At 35.3% G+C, this 17,622-nt stretch overlaps 1 protein-coding gene across 1 annotated transcript; it reads right to left on the bottom strand.

The window, feature by feature from the left end:
* Positions 1 to 338: 338 nt before the first annotated feature.
* On the bottom strand, positions 339 to 3,680 carry LOC113765215 (probable ubiquitin-like-specific protease 2A). The gene is made up of 8 exons (XM_027309309.1): positions 3,499 to 3,680; positions 2,507 to 2,671; positions 1,639 to 1,858; positions 1,390 to 1,557; positions 1,173 to 1,304; positions 990 to 1,071; positions 797 to 910; positions 339 to 665 (listed from the first exon to the last, which is right to left on the bottom strand). Exons 1-8 carry the CDS (start codon positions 3,521 to 3,523, stop codon positions 567 to 569), a joined length of 1,005 nt encoding a protein of 334 aa, XP_027165110.1. The 5' UTR covers positions 3,524 to 3,680; the 3' UTR covers positions 339 to 566.
* Between the last annotated feature and the right edge of the window lie 13,942 nt (positions 3,681 to 17,622).

The following is a 17,622-nucleotide window of genomic DNA, read 5'->3' as shown; positions in this document are numbered from 1 at the left end:
TCCTGTGCGCTTTAAACAAACATAAATTTTGGGTATCATCTCACGCACGCCTATTCCTGGGCTGGATACCCATTTACCAAGCACCTACGTTAAGATTTGGACTCCAGATGAACAGATCAAGTACAACCTTTACATACAATGATCGCAGACTCGCAAGTAAAAATTGATATTTACATGACAGTTTGTGTCAAGTTGGACACGTAACATGAAATCACTCAAACATATTCCCACCCAACAAAAGGTGAAAGGCAACATGAAGTCTCAGCCAAAAGGCATAAAGCTTAATTTTAGCAATACACTATTTGGGGGTGCAATGCAATATAACTACCTGTTTGACGTTCAAAAAAGGGTACTAAAGTAACAATTTCGAGAATGATTTCTAGGATGCACAAGTCAACTAATATATATACAAGCCTCTAAATCAATCAAGACTCGAAACAGGCCCTCAAACCATTTTCAGTGAACACCCATCTAGGCCTTTTTATTCCCCCCTTTTTATAACTTTACAGGCAGTTATCGTTTATATTCAGAACTGCAAGATACAGGCAGCCAAGCACCATCGCAATCTATTCTTCCAGAATAGAAGAATTCCTGCTAGCCGAATTTAGTTCTAGTGTTTTGCAGAAGTTATCCAATCCTTCAAGAGCGAACCAGTCTTCTTTCATCTATGATGCATAACGAGAGGAACAATCCATCAGTATGAAGACATGCTACACTGAAAGCAAAGGATTAGATGAAAATCAACTGAAGCACTTGTTATTTGGCTCACAAGGCCAAAGATAGCAGAAAGACTCACAAAGTAAGGGTACCCATCAGAAATGCTAAAATTTTCAGGAGCATTCTCAATAAACAAGCTGATATATTGAAGGACATAGCATCCACATTCTTCACCATTTCTCTGCTGTGGAACCTGGAGTAGTTTTGTTTTCAGCTTAATCGATAAAGGAACTACTCAATACCCAAACAAAAAAAAAAATTTAAAAACTTGCCTGAGGAATCAGAAATGGAATTTTGTTAAGCAAAAGCTTGTTCCTAGGCCTCTCCTCAACATTATGTATGTCTAAGACAAACCTGTTAAGAGGAACGTTTATAAGAAATACATATAAGATACACTGATTTTCACCTATATGTTTGGAGATAGTGATAACTAGTTAGTTTGCTGAAGAGCACACTTTCTTATTCCAGGTTCAAGCCTCCTAGGATCCGTTGTTTGAAGTGAGTCCAACAACAACATGCAGGGAGTTATAGTTTGTGATTGCTCGCTTTGGCCGAAGTTGCACAAGATCAAGAGGCTCCAGTGAGACCTAAAAATCAGGATCTAAATTAAAAAAAACCCATAGAGTGGTGTGAACCATGTAGCCTAATTAACACTTTAAACAAATGACATACCACATTACAATGGGAACCATGATGTATTTTTTTGAGAATATGTTCTTCCTTTTAACCCAATTCAACACCTTTTCTTTGAAAGGGGACTGCATGTACAAGGAAAACCACAGACTATCCAGATATACAAATGAGTTCCTCTGCTCTTCAGAAATCCTGCTCCATATGTCTCTGCATAATTTTAGTACTCCATGAACAATGTTGACCAGAGAGGAAGTCTTAATGTAAAAAACATGACTTTCTAGCACTTACTCCAAGTAGCCCTCAAAAGTTTTTGAGTCTAACTTCCTGTACTTGGTGGTTAAGTTACTGTAATCCACTGTTCCCCTTTGTCGCCCACGAAGTCGGATGTGTGGGATAATAACTTCCGAATCACTTGAATCAGCTAAAGCTCTCCTTGTCCTTTTCCTACGTGTACGTTGCCTTTTATTTAAAAGGTTTCCACCTAGGTGCCCTTCATTTTCATGATTTCCTGAGATGACAAAATTTATATGAGTTTCAGGTTACCCATTCTGAAAACGTGGAGTTGATTGAACAAAATGATATTGTCAGTAAGAAATTTTTGATGATCTATAGTTACTGTCAAAACCAAGGAAGACATTACCAATTGACCAAACTTGTCTATAAAAGAAAAGGAGAAGCAGGCAACTATTCATGCCTTTTGATCTTTCAAATGCTTAAAAGATACTACTTAAACAAACTCCAACATATAGTTCTCACAGAATTTAAAGTACTTCAGTACTATGTAGTTCTTTCTCTCATGCATTACTCTTTTCTTCTTTCAACAAGTATTACATCTGCTACTTTGGCTTTTGCATCTTATATATGCCATTACATCCAAAAGTTTCTTTTCCTCTGCATTAAATTGCTTCAATGTACTTCTTACACTATGGAGGAAGGCAGAAACACATGCAAGCGTTACAAATAGATCAATAGCCACACTAAGATTAAGAATATCCACACTAAGATTAAGAATATCCCCCTCCTCCCAACAGGAACATAAAGGAAAGGGAAAATAGAAGAATAAGAAAGAGCAGTTTATAAGGAAACAAAACCAGATTATCAAACTTAGCAGATAAAATTTTTGAAGTTCTAACCCTTTGAAGAGAAATGCCTATACCAGATTCTGCAACTTTAATTGTTTCCTTGCCAATAGTTCTCCGCCTTGATCTGCAGCTACGTGGAACATTCTCAAATACAGGATCGACATTCAGTTCCTTAGAAACACGATCATCCAATGCAACTGGCTGATACCATTGCACTATTCCACACCCAGTATGTCGTCCTAGTGCAGAACAAGAAATTGAGAAAGGGTAGTTTTAAAGTCTCAGCAATTTCGCCAGAAAGAAATCCCAATAATGGACTCTGATTATCACAATTTCAAACACATCAATAATTAAAATCTCAAGCTAATAGTTGCACTAACATCCACATCTGACGGCAACTTGTTTGACAGAACAGGAATACTGCTTTTAAATTGTCAACCATTGCAGAGTTTTTCTTTGGTGCAGATTTACCACATTTGTTACACATTCTAATAACATTATCCGACTTCTTATTTTTTCATCACTCAGAACTTCCTTCAATCATGTTCTTCAGCTCATCCCGAACCAAATGTAAATTTTATATTTCTAGGTATTGTAAAAGCGGAATTCTTAAATGCCAAACCGCTAAATGTCTATTAGTTGCCAATCATCAAGCTATCCATATGCACGGTTGTTTTCAGGGGTGCTTGTAGAAAAACATTACCATAGCAGTTTTCCAGATAAAACGTAATCCTGTAAAAAAAGTGGTCAGAAAATATATTTCAAATTTTCTTTAAAAAAAAAAAAAAAACGGCTCCATCCATAGGGGCCTTTGAATTCTATGCATTTCCCCAAAGCTCCCAAGACAGAGCTCCACTATGAAGCTCGAGATCGAACAGCCATTCCATTGCTAAATAGCATAAACTCATCTCCAATGGTTACAATTCTAACCCTAAGATCAAATATACGAAACAAAATTTCCAAAAATCAACATTGAAAAATATGCAGCATTTCACCAAACTACACAACGATGGATCCAAGAAAAAACAAAATAGGATACATAAGAAACTAGGTTTAAGAATTATACCTTCAAGTGGTTCGGTGGAAGCCATGGCTCAAACTTGTTTGCCCAGATTGATGAAAAATTTGAATATAGTTCCACATTAGAGAGTTTGAAAGACTAGAGTTAGGGTTTTGCGATTTTTAGGCGAGGAGACACTTGTCTTGCAGTAGTAAATGAGAGAGGGGACTCTATCCACGATTTTTTTTTTTTTTTGGGTGAAAGCGACTCTTCGGGAGGCTCATTAGTACGGCACAAATGATAGTACTTCGCGAGTCGGGGTGACGTATGACCGTGACGTGAGAATATGGCGATGTATGATGAGGGGTGAGAATATGGTGAAATAGATTTTGCAAAAAAAAAAAATTATGAATATTATAATATAAATTGGATTAATTTAGAGTGTATACGCTATCAATGGATATATGATAATTAATTTAAATTTTAAATTTTATATATGTGTTATGTATTTAACGGTTATAGTATATGTACCATCAACGTTTATAAGATTAACTCTTATAAATTTGATCATATTTGTTTATATATAAAGCATGAGGGATTGAGGGCGATAAATTTTGAGTTTAATTCCACAATAATATTTTTCTTCAAAATTATTTCCAAATTAATGCACTTTCAAATTTTAATTTTTTTATTAATTTACTTATTACCGCGTGGACTCCTAGTATGGCAAGTATTCATGTTGCCATCTTATATTCTTTCTTTATGACTAGGGATGGCAATTGGGAGCACCCATCCCGCAGGGGGCTAATGGCACTTTCAAATTTTATTTTTTTGTTAATTTACTTATTACCACGTGGACTCCTAGTATGGCAAGTATTCATGTTGCCGATTGGGAGCACTCGTCCCGCAGGGGGCTAATGGGGCGAGGTGAGGAAGAATCCCTCCCCCTCCCCTCCCCCTCCCCTCCCCGGTTAAGAAACGGGGAATATACCTCTGCCCCGCCACTGCTCTATATATATTTATATGTATATATATAATATTTATTTTAATTATTTATAAATTTATAATAATGATATTATTAGTTATAAGTATTATATAATGTATATTAGTATATATAATATAATTGATATTATCAATTATACTAATAATTATATAAGTTTACTAATAGAAATTATTAGTTAGTTATACTAAATTTACTAATATATTTATACTGAATTCCTAATTACACTTAACACAATAATAAATTTTTTTCAAAAAAAAAATACGATAATGATTTAGTGGCTGTATTTATTACAAAAGTGCAAACTTGGCTACTTTTGTTTATTTTTATTTTTAAAAAAACCAACTTTATTCAAAATTTGACTACTTTAGTTGTATTTGTTTCATCATGTTGAATTGTATTTAAATAGTTTTTGTTTGATTGTTTTTATGATTTTCAATCGTGAAATTACAATCGATAATGACTTGGTGATGTGTTGATATTTTAATACTTACTTATTTGCTAAAATTTGATTACAATAAAATTATATGATAAATTTTTATTAAGGTAGTGGGCAGCAAGGAGGGGGGCGGGGGACGGGGAGAGTAGTGGGCAACGAGGTATATTAAGGTAAATTAATAATATATATCTATCTATTATTGAGTTAATTAGTATTTTCTCACATTAGATTGACTCATATAAGAGTGTGTTAATTTGGGTGCTAATAATGATTGAGTTATATTCTCTTTTTTCATTTTTTTAAAGGGGTTTTTTTATGAGTCCAAAAATGCAAGAGAATGTTTTGTTAATATTTTCCCTCTCCAGTGGAATTTTTATAGTTCACATAAATTATGATATCATATATCTTGAAATGCTTACTCGTGTGTCAAACAATTGAATTTTTACAAACTTCTTAAAATGATACAAAGTCAGGAGACCACCTTGTGTGACACCCCCACTTCTCCCTAAGGCGAACCAAAGGGTATCCGCGGGACGTCTGCCCAACTCTCGCCAGGACTCACTACAATCCACAATTCAAAAGTTCGGAATGCTTCAAATAACTTCAATACATAATTAAAGTACTCCAAAATATCTCACACATACAATTAGTTAGCTTTCAAGCTTAAATATAATCCAACGGAATATGTACTATAGCCATCAGTTATAATACAACTTAAAGTCCTCAAATGAAAACAATCTAGTACTATTCACGAGCACTCTTGGTCTCGAACCCTGTTAAGGAAAACAAAAACGTGAAATGAGCTACACAACCCAGTGAGGTTCCAAGACACTCTAACAGTTCTAATAAATCAAACAAGTTAGGCATGACACATATATGGTTCACGGTTGCACATTGACACATTAACATGAGACAGTTATCGTGTTACGAGTAATTTGAGTATATCACAGGTATGGCTCATGGGTTGCACGTTGGCACATTAGCATGAAACAGTTATCATTATGCAAAATAAACACACATTGAAGGATACGGTGTTCCAGTGGAACCATTTCGGTCAACTGCACCTTATAACTTCAGAACCTCTCGATTTGTCTGGCCATCACCTTACCCCTCCAGTGGTAGTACTCGAGTATACCGAAACGGTGTCCCAGAATTCCAACCTACCCGACCGAGCCCAGTTCTGCCTCGAGTAGGTCAGTAACCAAGGGCAGGACCCAGTTCAACTTAGAATTTACAACATGCACAAGTAATCACGTAAAACGGTAAATGGTAAAAATTTATCAATTTTGTAGGTCGAGTGAGATAAAGTACACACTCGCCGTAAAATTTTGGAAAAGTTCATGTGAACACGTAATTTACGGTAATCACATAATCAAATAGTCAAGTAATCAGGTAAACAGGTAATCAAGTAAGTAGGTAATCACGTAGGTAGGTAATCAAGTAGGTTGGTAAACGGCAAGTAATTACAATTAACGGTTAACGGTAAGTAATTACGGTTAATTGGCAGATATTTGCCATTTTAATAGGCCGCCATTGGTCATTTCCCACTTTTATCACTTAAGAGTCGAGGAGATTCACTCCAACCGACTTATGTAGCCATAGCATAATTAATCATTTAAACACTTCACGTAAATATGCAATTCAAGTATTTCATGTCGAGTAATTCAAGTATACCTTACTTAAATATGCATGAGTGTGGTAAATACTTAACATATAGCACTTAACACTTAATGATCATGGAATAAGCATGTCATAGACTTATTCAAATTACGTACTCCTATATGGAACACTCACCTAGTCAAAACAAGTGAGTAAGTGCTCAAACAAGTGTTTAGGCGTCCGCTCCGAGTTCCTCTTGAAGGTCCCCTTGAGCGCCTGAGCAAACAATAATCAACTTCACTCACAATCATGCATTTACCAAGAAGGAATGTACACTCATTTAGACAAAATCAAAGTCCTAAAAGAAAGCTTCAATTCTCTTAACTTGAGGTTCACGAGTGAAGTTTTAAAGTCCAAAGAGAGAGACTAGTATTTCCATGAATTCGAGTTCAAAACGTTCAGTCGATATCGAGAAAAGAAGTCAAGTTTCCAAATTTTCATTTTCTTAGAAATTGGCAAATTTTATCTTTATGTGTCAAACTTAGAAAAATCATATCTTGCACTCCGTAGGTTCAAAATTGGAAAACTTGGTACCGTTGGAAACTACTTCCAAAGTACTAAAAGTTCCTAGAAGACACTTTTCCATGATTGCAATTGGAAGACATTCAAATTTTGGGTCCAAGATGTTATCTTGGAATACCAAGACAGATTTGAGTTGATTTTTGACAAAGTTTGAAAATTCGGCAAAATTCACATAATGTGAACTAACCTCTGAAATTTGGAACTCAATTGAAGGTACAATCAGAGTTTAAAACACAAGAAACATAACTAAAATCGGAGTTTTGAGAGTCAAGATATAGCAGCTCAAAGTTGGTTAAAAATGAAAACTGTTGGCCAATTTTTCAGATTTGAAGAGCAGATTTGGGGCATTATTTGGTCATTGAGTTGGCATTGAAAATACACCAAATTTGGTACACTAAATCTTCCATATGTGAAATATATCTCTACCAAATTTCACGTGGAAAGGCTGTAAGGATCGAAGACAACCAAGTGGAAGAAATAAATAATGTACAGATCACAAACGTAACAATAAGTAAATAGAAAGGAAAGAATTGCAAACCAATTAACTACCCAACTCCTCTTGAGCTTGTAGATTAATTCAAATAAACTTCTTCAAGTTGATGAATTACAATCACTCTTACGTACAAAGGAAGGTTCACCTCCTCCTTGCCCCGAACACCACTCGGTCGAGCCAGGAAGTTTTACTATCCCTCAGGACAACCCTCACAGAGCTACACTCATGAAGTATTCACTCACAAATGAAAAGTTTACAATGAATCTCACACCACTAAGACTACAAATCTTCCTTGAAGAGTATTTTCTCACTAAAATCACTCTAGATCTTTTGTATCTTCAGTGTGCAAAAGTTGTTTGATGTATCTGACCAACCACTATTTATATAGGACCAAGAAAGTGTCTCATTAATGTTTCTAACGAATAGAAAGTAGCTGAAGAGTCAACTAGCCGTTGGAGTATCGGACGTCCGGTACTCCTGTTTTTTACGTCCGACAGCAGACAGTGAGTTTGAGAAATTTTCTTCAATTCTATCGGACGTCCGGTGCAAGCTCTTTGTGCGTCCGACAGCAAACAAAGAGATTTGAGAAATCATCTTGTTTCTATCGGACGTCCGGTGGAGACATATTCAGCGTCCGATGGTTTCGTCGACTTCGAAGGATCCTATCGGACGTCCGAAGCATGCGTCCGAAGTTGTGCAATAATTATCGGACGTCCGGTACTGTCATCACAAGCATCCGACAGCTTTCAGCAACCTTTGTCTTCTTTCAATTGCACTTGTTCATGGAATCAAATAACTTCATAATTGAAAGTATATCTTGAAAAAATATTAGTATTATCCATTGTTTTGTAAACATCAAAAGTTAGGGACCAAGGTCAACATTCTCCCCCTTTTTGATGATGACAAAACAATGGATGGAAAAAGGAAAAAGATTGAGCAAATGAGCATAAGCACCCCCTCACTCATTGCATCCAAACTTATAATCTCAGAATAACTCCCCCTAACACATAGCATCCATTTCTCCCCCTTTTTGTCATCATAAGATGAGAGTAAAAACTAGCTATCAAAATCCAGCAACAATAACAGAGAATCCAATATTCCAAATAAAAACAGAGAAATGACAGCAATCACCAACATATCACAGCAAATCATCATGAGATCAGCATTATTCTTTTTTCTCCCTTTTTGACATCATACAAATTCAGTAAAAAATCAAGAAAAACTCAGATCAAAACATCAGAAATATCAAAAGAGAATTACAAAAAAAATATTATGAACAAGAATCTCATCAATCTTACCAATATCTCCTACTTGTTAGAGTTAGTATCATGTCTAACTATCCACATGCATTTCATGCCTTTTTTCATATTCTTTCTCACATAGCAATCACTTTTCATGTGACCTTTTTGACAACAAAAATTACACATAACAAAGAGTTATTTACATGAACAGTTTAATAAACCTTACTTGTCTTCTCTTATAAATAGCAAATTCATTTGCATTCTGATTCAGCCTTATCTGATGAGTACCAAAATTTATCTTCTTCTCATAAGTGCCAAAATAAGGTTTTGTTCCATTTTCTTGAAAGCAGTTTTGTTTCTTATATTGTAGTAACTCATTTAAATCATCATTCTTCTTTTCAAATCACCTTGTTCCCTTTTTAGTGTCTCACAAAGACTTGTTTTTCTATCAAGTTTATTTTGTAAATCAATCTCATTCTTTTTCAAATAATCATTTTCAGCTTTCAACTTTTTATTTTGTTGAAAAAGATTTGCATTATCTCGAAGCAAAAAATTAATTTTCTGTTCTAACTCCTTGTTTCTAGTATAGGATTCTTTCAAACTATCATGCAATTTTATAATGAAAGATTCAAGATCATCATCAGTTTCATCATCACTTTCAAATTGAGAGTTACAAGTTTTTACCTCATCATCTCCAATGGCCATGAAAGCCAATTGAGCAGATTCTTCTTCCTCTTCAATTTCACCATTGTAGTTGCATTCATTCCATGTGAATTGAAAGTTGTTGAATCTGGATTTTCTTTCACCTTTCCTCTTCTTCATTGGACACTCACTCATGTAGTGTCCTAGTTGGCCACATTCATAGCATTTATCAGTTTACTTTTTATTGTACTCTTGCTTCCCTTTGTTTCTTGTGTTGCTGAACTGATTTGGGAATAAGTTGATGTTTCCTCCTTTTCTGAACCTTCGTTTGTTGAGGATTCTCTTGAAACTTTTTGCGATGAGAGCTAGATCATTATCATCAGTTTCGTATCTTCTTCATCTAGGGAGGCAGAATCATCCATATCTTGAGACGCCTTTAGAGCAATACTCCTTCTTACTTTCGCATCCTCTTCCTCTTGCACTTTGGACTTAAGTTTCAACTCATAAGAGGTCAGAGAATTAATAAGTGATTCAATAGGCATAGTATTCAAATCTTTAGCCTCCTCAATAGCAGTCACTTTATTTTCCCAATCATTGGACAAGGCATTCAGAATTTTTCTGTTTTTCTCTCCTAAGGTATATTCTTTTTCCAGAACCTCTAAATCTTTAATAAGATCATTGAATCTACAATACATTTGATCAATATTTTCATGAGTTTCCATCTTAAACGACTCATATTTAGTAACTAAGATAGATTTCTTTTACTCTCTAACATTCTCACTACCTTCATGAAATTCTTTCAATTTGTCCCAAATGTCTTTAGCTGACATGCAACTCTTGACTCTAATAGATTCATTTGAGTCTAAAGTACAATATAACACATTCATGGCTTTTGCATTTAAGGTGAGATGAGCTCTATCCACAGCAGTCAGTTCACTTCTTGTTTTTGATCTAGATCTATGAGTATTTTCATCTATAAGAGAGGCATCATATGGACCTTCACTAATAATAAACCACAATTCAATATCAATTGATTGCAAAAATATAATCATTCTTTCTTTCCAACTCACATAATTTGACCCATTAAACATAGGTGGTCTAATCACAGAATGTCCTTCAAAAAATATGGTATTATTGGTTGTCATTTTTACTCCTAAGCCGTTTGAGCTTAATCTCTAGGAGACCAAACTCTGATACCAATTGTAAGGATCGAAGACAACCAAGTGGAAGAAATAAACAATGTACAGGTCACAAACGTAACAATAAGTAAATAGAAAGGAAAGAATTGCAAACCAATTAACTACCCAACTCCTCTTGAGCTTGTAGATTAATTCAAATAAACTTCTTCAAATTGATGAATTACAATCACTCTTGCGTACAAAGGAAGGTTCACCTCCTCCTTGCCCCGAACACCACTCGGTCAAGCCAGGAAGTTTTACTATCCCTCAAGACAACCCTCACAGAGCTACACTCATGAAGTATTCACTAACAAATGAAAAGCTTACAATGAACCTCACACCACTAAGACTACAAATTTTCCTTGAAGAGTATTTTCTCACTAAAATCACTCTAGATCTTTTGTATCTTCAGTGTGTAAAAGTTGTTTGATGTATCTGACCAACCACTATTTATATAGGACCAAGAAAGTGCCTCATTAATGCTTCCAACGAATAGGAAGTAGCTGAAGAGTCAACTAGCCGTTGGAGTATCGGACGTCCGGTACTCCTGTTTTTTGCATCCGACAGCAGGCAGTGAGTTTGAGAAATTTTCTTCAATTCTATCGGACGTCCGGTGCAAGCTCTTTGTGCGTCCGACAGCAAACAAAGAGATTTGAGAAATCATCTTGTTTCTATCGGACTTCCGGTGGAGACATATTCAGCTTCCGATGATTTTGTCGACTTCGAAAGATCCTATCGGACGTCCGAAGCATGCGTTCGAAGTTGTGCAATGATTATCGGACGTCCGGTACTGTCATCACAAGTGTCCGACAGCTTTCAGCAACCTTTGTCTTCTTTCAATTGCACTTGTTCATGGAATCAAATAACTTCATAACTGAAAGTATATCTTGAAGAAATATTAGTATTATCCATTGTTTTGTAAACATCAAAAGTTAGGGACCAAGGTCAACAAAGGCAGTTAACAAAACTACTGAAGTTTGTGAAACTTTCAAAGCAATTCTGGCAACTCAAGTTTCTCTTTCCTTTTAAAAGTTTTGTCTCACACAAATCAACCTTAATTAACTCAAATGTTGAAACCAATGTTCCATAAACATCTAATGAGCAATTTAGAGGCAATTGACATCAAAGTTTTTGAAACAAAACATTCAAAACAGGTTGGACCATTCAGCTGAGAGAAAGGAAGAGTTTTTCAGATTTGAATAGCAAACTTTGGAACATCATTTGTATATCGAAATGGTCTTTGATGGACACCAAAATTGGTACAATTCTACTTCCATATGAAGACTACTCATCTATCAAATTTCACTTTAAAATTCACATGGGAAGGTAGTTTACTAAACTACCAAAGTTCAAGAAAATCTCAAGATCAATCTGTCTTTTGCTTTCTTCTTCTCTTCCAAACATTTTGCTCAATGAAAATGATTCAAATCTGGTCCATTTATGAAACAAAAGTCTGAGAAATATCTAATATACATTTGGTAAGTGATTGACACCAAAATTTTCAAAATAACAAGTCCCAAACAAGATAGGTCATTGATCAGTCCAAAATGAGGGTTTTCAAGCAATGATGTAGGTCTGTAATTTGGCCATCATTCACTCAATTCAACTCAGAATTGAGTGTGGTTGGTGGCGTTGAAAACTACATTCATAAGGTTACAATTTCTTAGAAGAAATATTTTTCAAAATCTATCCACAGCTAGCTCATATTTGAGCATCAATTCGCTGCTCAAAACAGAGCTCCTAGTGTAGACGCCAAACAGGACAGTCATGTTCAAACGATTGGTATGGACTACTCAGGTGGAATCAGATTGTAAATTTTATACCGTTGGAAAGTTGGGAATGTCTAGTTTCCAGTGCCACAAACGGCACTCGACTTTGATATCGGAGCAAAAAGTTATAGCTGTTTGAAAAACACTGCCAGAGCAATTTCGGGAAAAATTCCAGTTTTGACAGATTTTCAAAAACTCAACATTTAACCATCCAAATCACATAATTTTTTGTGGAAACCTTCCACACAACCCACACAACATGTATATATCATAAATAAGTCAATTTAACCACAAAAATTTTGAATTAAAGCCTCTGCACAAACAGGGCAGATTCGGCCCTTTCCTCTTTCAAGTTTCATTTGATTTCTTTCCACTTCCTCAACTTAGATCCACTAGTTTAGCACTAAAACAATAACATCTAAAATCATCATATCAGTCCTTATATCCAAGGTGAAAATTCATAGAGCCCACTTCAACCATTCCAATCCAAGTAATATCAACAATAATGAAGCTACAAGCTTCAAAGCCAAGATAAACCCATTAAAGCCAAGAATAAAAGATTGGATGGTGTAGGATGATTACCTCCAAGCTTTGAGACAAACCAGAAATTTTTACCACTAAAACCCCCAAGAAAAACCGCCAAGATGAAGTTTCCTTCCAAGCTCAAGTGAATTTCCAAGTGATTTTGTGGTTAATTGCAAAGTGGGAGATGATTTGGAGCAAGAATGAGCAAGATGGATGAAGAGCTTTCTTCTCTTCTTTTCTTTCTTGTGGCTGGTCGGCTGATGCAAGGTGAGAGAGAGGAGGGTTTTGTGTGCTAAAACTTGGGGAGAAAGAATCGAATAGTAGCTTTAGGTGGTGTGCAAAAAGTCAACTCTTACTAGTCGCGCGCGCGGGTTTCGTGTCCGATTTCTCTCGGGTTTGTTTCACTTGTGTACTAAACCTCTAATGCACTTCCTTTATCACTATTACTATTCACTCTTAATAGTCTAAAAATAAAGGTCTAATATCTCTCAAATAATTGCGAACGCGAAAACGCGAACTTCCAATTTGTGCGCGATAAAGTGAAATTTCTAAGAATGTCTTATAACGATAGTACAACTAACTAATACTTGAGTACTTAAACATAAAAATACCTATTTTAAGACTAATGTATAAGTCTCCAATTTTTTAAGTTTATTGTATTCTCGATTCGATTATTGTCTCCAAACGCGTATTCACTATTCTTACTAAACGAGCTTACCAAAAATTAATTTTTGTAACAAGTCATTTTAAAAATACATGTAAGCCATAATTTCATGTATTTGGATCTAAAAATGTTGGAATAAAATATTCAGAGAATACGGGTGAGTAAATAATTAATTAAGCCAGTAAACTAAAATAAAAATAAGAAAAATTCGGGTCCTCACACCTTGTATCAAATTGCATGTAACAAGAAAAGAAAGAAAAGAGAGGAGCTTGAAATATAATGATCAAGAATAATGCTACGGAGGAATAATGGCAGCAAAAAATTAAAATATGTTCTTATGCAAAATCATTGCAATTTAAGAGGTGATCAATGATTTTAAAGCACTAATTGTGAATCCACTTTCCTTTTCCAATTTGCTTATACAACGTCCTTAAGAGTTAGGACACCAAATAAAGAAAAATCATGTAATATAAGGAAGAAAAGACCTACAAGTGGTTATTTTCCTTTGATGAGGAGCCCATGTGGCAGTAACTAGATAAATAAAGGAATAGAAATTGAAAAGGCAATACTTTCAGATTATTTTTTGAAAAGTAGGTCATTTCAGCCAAAAACTCGATAAATTTTTTATAATATTTTAGTTTTTCAAATTTACCCTTGTAAAAGTTAAGATTGACTTAAAATAACTACTTAAATTTAGTAACTTCTAATAACCTTCATTTTTAATAACTTTTTTTTGGTTGCAAAATAAGGATTATTTACATTTACCTCCTATCAAGTTTTACCAAACTACAGAACGAACCTGTAGTTTGACCAAATTACATCCATCCCTTGTTAGTCACAATGTTTGAAGCTAATTAATGGATGTTACAAAATGACAAAAAGTCCTAATTGTATTGGTTTGACAAACAAAACTAGAGAAAAACAAAAAAGAAGGGTTAATTTTAGAAGCTCCCCTTAATGTTTGGTCAAAGTTACAATTTATCCCCAAACCTTTAATTCTTCTCACTTTATCCCCAGGGCATGCCAGTTAACACCAAAATGACGGTGGTATCCCTGTAAAAATAATGCATGGACAAAATTATCCACAGGGTCTTGTGAATTAAATTTATTTTCTAGAAATACCCTTCCTGATGTAGGGAAAATTCGCGCCACTCCAACTTCTGCACAAGATTTGAAGCTCACGATATTCGGAAAAAAGCCAACAAAATAAAGGGAAAAGAACAAAAAAAAAATGCGAAACTTTATTGTTGGTTTCTTTCTCCTTCTTGTTCTTCTTCATGTTAAACCCTAACCAAACCCCACTTGGAAAAGCTTGTAAATCTAATGGAATAATGAAGCACTAGAGCAAGAAAAGCCTTGGATTCAACTTTTTGCAGAGGATTGCAGCAGAAAAATTGAGCTTTTAGAAGGAGAAGATAGCAATTAAACCCAGGGTTTGTATTAATTTATGAAATTCTATGTTTTTTAACTTTGTAGTTTGTTACAAGAATGAGTGATTTTGGTTTTTGTAGAGCCAAAATGGCCTTTGATGTGGTAGACCTTCTTGGGTTTTGTCTTCTGTGGTCCATACGTGTCTTGTTTTATATTGCCATAAATTAGCGGGATTGTTTACTAAAAACGATGGTTGCTGACTTCCGTTTTTCATTTTATTTAATTTTTTCATGATTCTTTATTCCATCTGCCATTTTCGAAGGTTTGCGTGTCTACTAAGTTGTCCATTGATATGTACTTTTAGGTATAATAGTCAACTTTCAGCTTTTGTTTTCTTTTTATGCTCGTCTTCTGATTGATATTCAAGTAAAGTTTAATGAACTAATTTTTTTATGAGATTAAAGTAGTGTCTTGTATGCTTGTTTGTAACAGAATAATGACGTTCCAACCATATGTGTTAGAGGAGCATCATGAAGGGCATTTTGTTTGGGAACTAGTGTTACAATATGTGGGGGGAAAAGTTGATAAGTTGAAGTTGACCCTGATTAAATGTCAATATTTGGGCTGAGAGAGGGTTTGAGAAAACTGAATGCAACGGATGAATTCCCTTTGTACTATAGGATAGGTGGTATTGATTTAGAAGTTGTGCCTTATGTTCGTGAACAGTGATCAGACGGAGCTACAGATGTTTGAGATGAACAGGAATTATAATTCTATAGAACATTATGTAGGTGAACTCCCTCAACTAGTTAATGATGCTGCACAGCTCTATGTTGCTAACAATTTTGAGTTTGAGGGTCAACCAAATGATAATCCCACTGAGGAAAATTTTGTCAACCAAAGGGCTGATAGTGACATTTTAGATGCTTTATACAGGGGCAGAGGTGGTGATAATGAGCCATTTGATTTTGAATGTGGTTTTGATTTTGAATTCTTTCTAGATGAAGATGTATTGAATGATGCTTGTGATCCTATAGCTGAACAAATAGATGAAGTCTATTTAGGGGGAGCGCTACTACACTGCAACTTAAGTTTGCTAAGGTGAACCACATGAATATCCATGGTCCTACCACAATAAGAGTACAAATGTAAGATGGTTATAAAAAATCTTTCTAAGTGACATTGCTGATCATCCTGACATGAAGGTGATGGGGTTCACAAAAAATGTAAAGAAGAGTTTTAAATTGAATTGCACAATCTCTCAAGTGTATAGATCCAAGAACTTGGCAACTGAGCCAATCAAAGGGTCATGTTCACAACAGTATGCTGGTTTGAGAAACTACTGTGCTACAATTCTACAAAAAAAAAAAAAAATCCTGGTTCTGTGGCTATTCTGGTTACTAAGAGATATCCTATGCGCGCAAACCCAATTTTCAAGAGGATCTTTATCATGTTTGCTGCACAAAAAGAGGGATTTGTCAATGCTTGCAGGCTTGTGATAGGACCGGATGCATGTCATTTGAAAGGAGCTATGGGAGGGCCATCTAATGGCTGCAATTGGTAGAGATAGTAACAACCAAATGTTCTCTATCACAATGGCTTTGGTTGAGTCTGAATGCAAAGATAGCCAGAGTTGGTTTTTGGATACTCTAACTAATGAAATTGGAACTCCATTTGAAAGATGATGGATATTTCTCTCAGACAAACAAAAGGCCAACCTTATTTTCCTTTCTATTTTTTTTGTAGTTTTTCTTGCTGCCATTATAGCTAATATTCTTATTTTTATTGCATTCTTTTATAGGCATTGGTTGACTGTATTGAGAATAATTACCCTGGAGTAGAGCATAGATTTTGTGTTAGGCATACGTATGCCAACTTCAAACTAAGATTCAAGGATAAATAGCTCACGGATATTATGTAGGCAGCAGCAAGAGCCTATCTACCTTGTGTTCATGCATGTGCTGGACTTATTCAAAATATGAAAGACCCATAGAACTATGTAGATGAATGGTACTCGGTAGACACATATATGAAGGCATATGAGGGTGTTTTTATGCCTATATACTAGACAAGAGAGATTGGGTTGACACTAAATCTAATCCAATAGGGCCACATTACATAAAGATTGCTCCTGGTCGACCTAAAAAGATTGGGAGAAAAAGGCCAGATGAGCATCTGAATTTAGGAAAGATGACAAAGAAAGGGATTCCGATCCATTGCAGTCATTATGGTCACACTGATCACTATGTGAGAAGCTGCAAAATCAAGGTTGTTTATTCATGAGGAATAGGAAAGGAGTGCTGAGCCAGGTAGTTAATAGAGTTCAACTTCTTATTGTTAACATGTGTTTGATATACTTTTAACTACGTTTTTTTTCCTTAAACTCAATGGACATGCTGTTACTAATTACTCACAGCATGGTATAAGTACTGGAGCAAGAGCTGATGTTGATAGGCCGAGTCACATGCAAATATCAAATAATCATGAGAGGAGTGCTAATAATTCTATGACTTCTGGGAGAGGTTCTGGTGCAATTGCTAGTGGACAGCAATATGGTACATGTAGTATAGCTTCAAGGGGAAATGGTAAGGGGAGGGGAGGAGCTAGGGACAGGCCATGGGCTAATGAAAATGGCCCACTTAGTGGTATTGGCGTGGAATGGTTTGGGATTCTCAAATTCAATGACT

The sequence above is a fragment of the Coffea eugenioides genome, chromosome 3 (assembly GCF_003713205.1).
Source record: "Coffea eugenioides isolate CCC68of chromosome 3, Ceug_1.0, whole genome shotgun sequence".
Taxonomy (NCBI): Eukaryota; Viridiplantae; Streptophyta; class Magnoliopsida; order Gentianales; family Rubiaceae; genus Coffea; species Coffea eugenioides.
Note: the sequence above shows the minus strand (reverse complement) of the source record. Positions and strands in the feature narration are given on the sequence as shown.

Coding starts and splice junctions, on each gene's coding strand:
- LOC113765215 (XM_027309309.1), bottom strand. CDS start 3,523: ATGGCTTCCACCGAACCACTTGAAG. Junction 2,672..3,498: donor TTCCACCGAACCACTTGAAG/GTATAATTCTTA, acceptor GTTCTGCACTAG/GACGACATACTGGGTGTGGA. Junction 1,859..2,506: donor AATTAAAGTTGCAGAATCTG/GTATAGGCATTT, acceptor TTGTCATCTCAG/GAAATCATGAAAATGAAGGG.